The following is a 6637-nucleotide window of genomic DNA, read 5'->3' on the forward strand; positions in this document are numbered from 1 at the left end:
GTATTCAGATGAGATAGAGGGGGGATAAAAAAGGAGGGAGGGTCACAATATTGATCAAGGAATCAATTATAGCAGTGAGGAGGGATGATATCTTGGAAGGATCATCAAATGAGGCCATATGGTAGAAGTTAAAAACACAAAAGGGAACAAACATGCTGTTGGTGTGTACTATAGGGCCCCCAAACAGTCAGGGAGAGATAGACGATTAAATATGTAATCAAATTTCAGAGAAATGTAAGAATAATAAGGTTGTAATAGTAGGTGATTTTAACTACCAAATATTAACTGGGATAGTTTTATTGTGCAAGGTAGGGAGGGAGCAAAATTCTTAAGTTGCATCCAGGAGAACTTTTTTAGCCAGTATGTAGAAAACCCAACAAGGGAGGGGGCAGTTCTGGACCTAATGTTCGGAAATGAGCTCGGGCAGGTGAAAGGCATATCAGTAGGGGAGCATTTTGGAGTTAGTGACCATAACTCAGTTAGATCTAAGATAGTTATGGAAAAGGATAAGGTTGGTCCAGGAATAAAAGTTCTAAACTGGGGAAAGGCTAATTTTACTAAGATGAGATACAATTTGGTCCAGCAGCTACTTGCAGATAAAACTGTGTCCGAGCAATGGGAGGCATACAAGGAGGAAATAGCGAGAGTACAGGGCAAATATGTTCCCATAAAGACAAAGGGGGGATCATCTGGAGAACCCTGGATGTCAATGGACAGAAAGGTTAGGATTAAGAAAAAAAGAGAGGCTTATGGCAGATACCAAGGGTTCAATACAGCAGAGTCCCTAGAGGAGTATAAAAAGTACAGGAGGATCTTAAAAAGGAAAGTAGGAAAGCTAAAAGAGTGCATAACAAAGCATTAATGGGTAGAATAAAGGAAAACCCAAAGGGTTTTTTTTAATATATAAGGAGCAAGAGAATAACTAGGGAAAGAGTAAGGCCAATTAGGGACCATAGAGGTAATCTGTGTGTGGACCCAGAAGACGTGGATACAATCCTCAATGAATACTTTGCATCGGTCTTCACAATGGAAAAGGATGACATAGGTATAGACATCAGGATGGATTCCTCTAATGCTCCCCTACTGAAACGCCTTTCACCTGCCCAGGCTCATTTCCGAATATTAGGTCCAGAACTGCCCCCTCCCTTCAGGGTGAAATATTAGAAGAAATTAACAAGGAGAGAGAGGAGGTAGTAGCAAGTTTAGCAGCCTTAAAAGTGGATAAATCCTCAGGCCCAGATGAGATGCATCTCAAGCTGTTGAGGGAGGTAAGGGAAGAGATATCAGGGGCCCTGGTAGTAATTTTCAAATCCTCTCTGGCCATAGCTGAGGTGCCAGAAGACTGGAGGATTGCTAACATTGCCCCATTATTAAAAAAGGGAGGAAGGGATAGATCAGGAAAATACAGGCCAGTCAGTCTCACCTCGGTGGCGGGGAAGTTACTAGAAAGAATTCTGAGGGACAGAAAATATCTGCATTTAGAGAGGCACGGATTCATCAGGGATAGTCAGCTTGGATTTGTTAAGGAAAGGTTGTTTGATAAATTTGATTGAATTTTTTGAGGAGATAAACAGGAGTGTTGATGAGGGTAATGCACTTGATATAGTCTCCATGGACTTTAGCAAGGCTTTTGATAAGGTCCCTCATGGCAGACTGGTCAAGAAAGTAAGAGCCCATGGGATCCAAGGCAAAGTGGCACATTGGATCCAAAATTGGTTGAGAGACAGGAAACAGAGGGTAATGGTAGAGGGATGTTTCTGTGACTGGAAGCCTGTTTCCAGTGGGGTTCCACAGGGCTCAGTGCTGGGGCCCTTGCTATTTGTGGCGTACATAAATGATTTTGACATAAATGTAGGGGGTATAATCAAGAAGTTCATAGATGACACGAAAATTGGTAGGGTGGTAAACAGTGAGGAGGATAGCCGTAAACTGCAGGAGGATATCAATGGACTGGTCAGGTGAGCAGAGCAGTGGCAAATGGAATTCAACCCAGAAAAGTGTGAGATAATGAACTTAGGGAGGGCTAACAAGGCAAGGGATTACACTATGAATGGTAGGACCTGGAAAGTACTGAAGATTAGAGGGACCTTGGTGTGGATATCCACAGATCCCTGAAAATAGCAGGACATAGCAGATAGTAGATAAGGTGCAAGAAGGCATATGGGATACTTGCCTTTATTAGCTGAGGCATAGAATACAAGAGCAGGGAGGTTATGCTGGAACTGTATAAGACGTTGGTTAGGCCACAACTGCGGCACTGCATACAGTTCTGGTCACCACATTATAGGAAGGATGTGATTGCACTGGAGAGGGTGCAGAGGAGATTTACCAGGATGCTGCCTGGGCTGGAGGGTCTGAGCTATGAGGAAAAATTGGATAGGCTGGGGCTGTTTTCCTTGGAGCAGCGAAGGTTGAGAGGGGACCTGATAGAGGTGTATAAGACTATGAGGAGCATATATAGGGTGGATAGGAAGGCACTTTTTCCATTACTAGAGAGATCAATAACCAGGGGGCATAGATTTAAGACAAAAACAGAAATACCTGGAAAAACTCAGCAGATTTAAGGTAAGAGATAGAAGGCTAAGAGGGGAGCTGAGGAGAAATTTTTTCACCCAGAGGTGGTGGGAGTCTGGAACTCACTGCCTGAAAGGGTGGTTGAGTCAGAAACTCTCGTAACATTTAAGAAGTATTTAGATATTCACTTGTGTTGCCATAGCCACCAGGGCTGTGGGCCAAGCGCTGGAAAACGGGATTAGTGTAGTCAGATCTTTGTTGACTGGTGCAGACATGATGGCCGAATGGTCTCCTTCTTTGCTGTAAATGTCTGAGTCTAATTGCCCTTGAGAAGGTGGTGGTGAGCTGCCTTCTTGAACCCCTGCAGTCCATGTGGTGTAGGTACACCCACAGTGCTGTTAGGAAGGGAGTTCCAGGATTTTGACCCAGTGACAGTGAAGGAACAGCGATATATTTCCAAGTCAGGATGGTGAGTAACTTGGAGGGGAACTTCCAGCTGGTGGTGTTCCCATGCATCTGCTGCTCTTGGCCTTCTAGATCATAGTGGTCATGGCTTTTGGAGGTGCTTTCTAAGGAGCCTTGGTGAGTTCCTGCAGTGCATCTGGTACACATTGCTGCCATTGTGTGTCAGTGGTGGAGGGAGTGAATGTTTGTGGATGGGGTGCCAATCAAGCAAGCTGCTTTGTCCTGAATGGTGTCAAACTTCTTGAGTGTTGTTGGAGTTGCATTCATCCAAGCAAGCGGAGAGCATTCCATCACACTCCTGACTTGTGCCTTGTAGAGGGTGGACAGACTTTGGGGAGTCAGGAGGTGAGTTACTCACAGCAGGATTCCTGCAAATTTGGCAGCAGCTCAGTGATCAGAAACGGGAGGTGGAAAGACACAGATCAGGTACTCCTGTAATAGGAGCTCCACACTAGCCCATGATAGCATGATGGTACACCAACACACTGAGAACTAGTTGTCAGATGAGTGGCTCAGGATGGAAACGAGCTGTGTGCATGAGGAAAGTCAGAGTTTTATCTCCAGACGGTGCTGTTAGGGCAGCATTGAGGATGTCACAATTGACCACAGCACCTCTGATCTAGTGTGGCAGCTGGATGCATAGTCACTCCCTCCTGTCAATCATGGATCATGTGATGTACTGTGGGGGCTCTGACCAGTGAGCTCTTATTGCGGGCAATCCATGGGGCGGGGCTTTTCTGATGAGAGATCTCAATCGAGCCTGCAAGCACTGAAAATGTCTCTGTAATAAAGTTGAACTGTTTCTTGATGAAACCTGTCTGCTCCAAAGAGTCATCACAACCAGGGACTTATAAAAAATGACAGGAACATAGGCTTGAGTATAGAAGATTAGGGTGTGATATAACTGAGGTGTTTAAGATGGAGTTGATAGGGTAGATAGAGAGAAATCATTTCCTCTGGCGGGGGAGTCCAGAACCAGGAGGCATAACTCTAAAACTAGGGTTTTGCCATTCAGGGATGATGTCAGGAAGAATCTCTTCATGCAAAGGATAATGGAAATCTGGAACTCTTCCCCCAACCACCACCGCTGCCCGTCCCCCCCACCAAAAATGTTGAGATTGAGAATCAATTGAAAATTACAAAACTGAGATTGTTGGAATTTGCTTAGGTAAGGAGATTAATGGCTGTGGAACCAAAGTGGCTAGATGCAGTTAAAATCAGCAATCGTACATTCGAGGGAGTGAATATTCTAATCTTGTTCCTATATCCCAAGGGGAGAATCTTTGACTCAGTGAGCAGGTGTGGGGCCCACTTGCCGAGGTGTAAAATGACGCGAGGTGACGGGGGCATGTTTCCTGACATCACCGCGCGTCATTTAGATTTTCAGTTTGGCAGGCGCACCCATTAAGGCCATTTAACTAACAATTAAAATAATTAATGGAGCTGCCTGTCCAGCCTTAAGGTTGGCGGGGGGTGGGGGGGGGGGCAGGTGAAGAACCCAGGCGGCCTTCGCATTTTCCATGGAACCTCATCCACAGGCGGAATGAGGTTTCATGAAGGGTTTTAAATTTTCTTCAAAATTTTTATTGAAGTTAATGCACATGCCCCAGCTCATGTGACAGTTTCACATGAGGGAACATGTCATAAAAAATTTTTCAACACTTTATTGAACTGTTAAAACTTAAAACTAATGGCCCTGTGCCTCAGGGAGGTTTCTGCGCTCTTTCGTGTGCATGCGTGAAAGAGCGCACTCCCAACTGAGGGAACTCCCCCCCAGCCTGTCCGCACACGGAGCGCTCAGCACTTCTGGGTGCATGTCATGCTGGGCGGGCCTTTATTGGCTTGCCCACGTAAAATGGCGGTGCAGACCCGATTGGGGGCACTGATCAGGTCCGGGCCAGCCCCCACGTAACCTCCGCCCCCCCCCCCGCCCCCCCCCCCCCCCCCCACAATGGAGGGAAAATTCTACTCCAAGTTTCTCTATGAAAAAAAGACCAAGGTCAATCTAATGCAAACTTCTACCATCCTGATGTCTACCACCTTTGTGTCAGTTCTCACTTGGTTGCACTAAGCTTTCTGAGTCACAAAGTTGTGGACTGAAGTCCCACTCCAGAATTTGAGCATAAGAATCAAAGCTGACACTCCTAGTGCAGCACCTAAAGAGTGCTGCACTGTAGGAGGTGCTGTCTTTCAGATAAGCTGTTAAACCAAGACCATACATGCCGTCTCAGGTGTTTCTGTTTCTGAGGCCTTGCTGTATATACATTGTTTGCTGCATTACCTACATTACAACAGTGACTAGAATTCAAAAGTACTTCATCGGCTGTAAAGCATTTTGGGATGACCTGTGGTCATGAAAAACACTATTTAAATGCAAGTCTTTCTCTTGTAGTAGTTGCACAATACAGTAATAATGGACTGGACAAATCAGCGAGTGTTCTAAGTTCAGTCGAATGAATGCTGCTGTATAACATGGACATTGCAGGAGAATAGAATTGTATTTGATTTTGATGTCCCTTTGTCAAATAATTCGCTAACTAGATTCACATGCAAAGACTATTTATGAAGTACCGAGAGTGACTGGTCCCTGAAAAAGGAAAGACATGCATTTATTCAGTGCTGTTTAAAATCTCTGGCCGTCCGAAGTGCATTTATTGTTTTAACATAGGAAATATAGCAACGACTTAGTTCATAGTGTTATCCACCAACAGCAGTGATCACTAAATCATTTGTTTTTTAGGTACTGAGTTGGTTGTGGGGTAAAAGTTGGTCAGAACGCTGGAAGAACTGCCCTGTTCTCCTTCAAAATAGTGCCATGGGATCTCTTACATCCGCTTGTGAGAGTAGACAGTGCCTCAACTTAATGTCTCATTCTGATAGTCCAGTGCCCCCTCAGTACAAGACTGAAGTATCAGCCTAAATTTTATGCTCAAATCTCTGGAGAGGGACCTGAATCCGCAACATTCAGACTCAAGGGATGAGAGTGTTACCACTGAGCCAAGGCCATTAGTCCAACATAGTTTGGGGGCGGAACAGAAAGAATTGGGGAAGGAACCATTTTGGAAGCAGAATATCACAAAGGATCCCTAGCATATGAAAAAATATCCACTTACCATCTTTGCAAGTCAAGTATCCAGTAACATTTATTGTTGTAAGTGGCATAATAGCAAATGTCGGTGCATTATGATAAGATTGTGTTTTTATCTTCCAGGTTTTCCAAAAAATTGCTGAAGAAAGGAAGGGAAAGGTCCACGTTTTCTTCTGTGGTTCTCCAGTGCTGGCTAAAACAATCAAGGCTCAATGTGAGCATTTTGGCTTCAAGTTCTACAAGGAAAACTTCCAGTGATCATCAATCAAATGGGTCTTCCTCTGATACAATGTACAGGTGGCAAACACCCACTGGAACCTTCATTATCCGCCTCAATGGAAAGGATTCATCTGGTGGGCAATGGGAATTTGGTGACGATTGAGTAACCTGAGTTTGGCCATATCAGTCTGCTACAGAGATACCCTAGGTTCAGGAACGAAAAAAAGTGACAAAAGCTTTATTTAATGTTTTGCTGTTTATGGGATTGATCAATGACTGGCCAGAGTGGATTGACAGGGGCAGTGAGAGGAAGTCTTGTCCAAGTTTTTTATTACAAGTTTTCTGTCTGAT

General features: G+C 44.6%; 1 protein-coding gene across 1 annotated transcript in view; it reads left to right on the forward strand.

The window, feature by feature from the left end:
- The window catches only part of nox5 (NADPH oxidase, EF-hand calcium binding domain 5), a 46980-nt gene extending 40655 nt beyond the window's left edge, over positions 1 to 6325 (forward strand). The window contains exon 16 of the mRNA XM_041174902.1: positions 6191 to 6325. Within this exon, the coding sequence (XP_041030836.1) occupies positions 6191 to 6325 (135 nt within the window). The remainder of the gene's footprint in view (positions 1 to 6190) is intronic.
- Positions 6326 to 6637: the final 312 nt, after the last annotated feature.

This window comes from Carcharodon carcharias, chromosome 26 (genome assembly GCF_017639515.1).
Source record: "Carcharodon carcharias isolate sCarCar2 chromosome 26, sCarCar2.pri, whole genome shotgun sequence".
NCBI classification, from domain to species: domain Eukaryota; kingdom Metazoa; phylum Chordata; class Chondrichthyes; order Lamniformes; family Lamnidae; genus Carcharodon; species Carcharodon carcharias.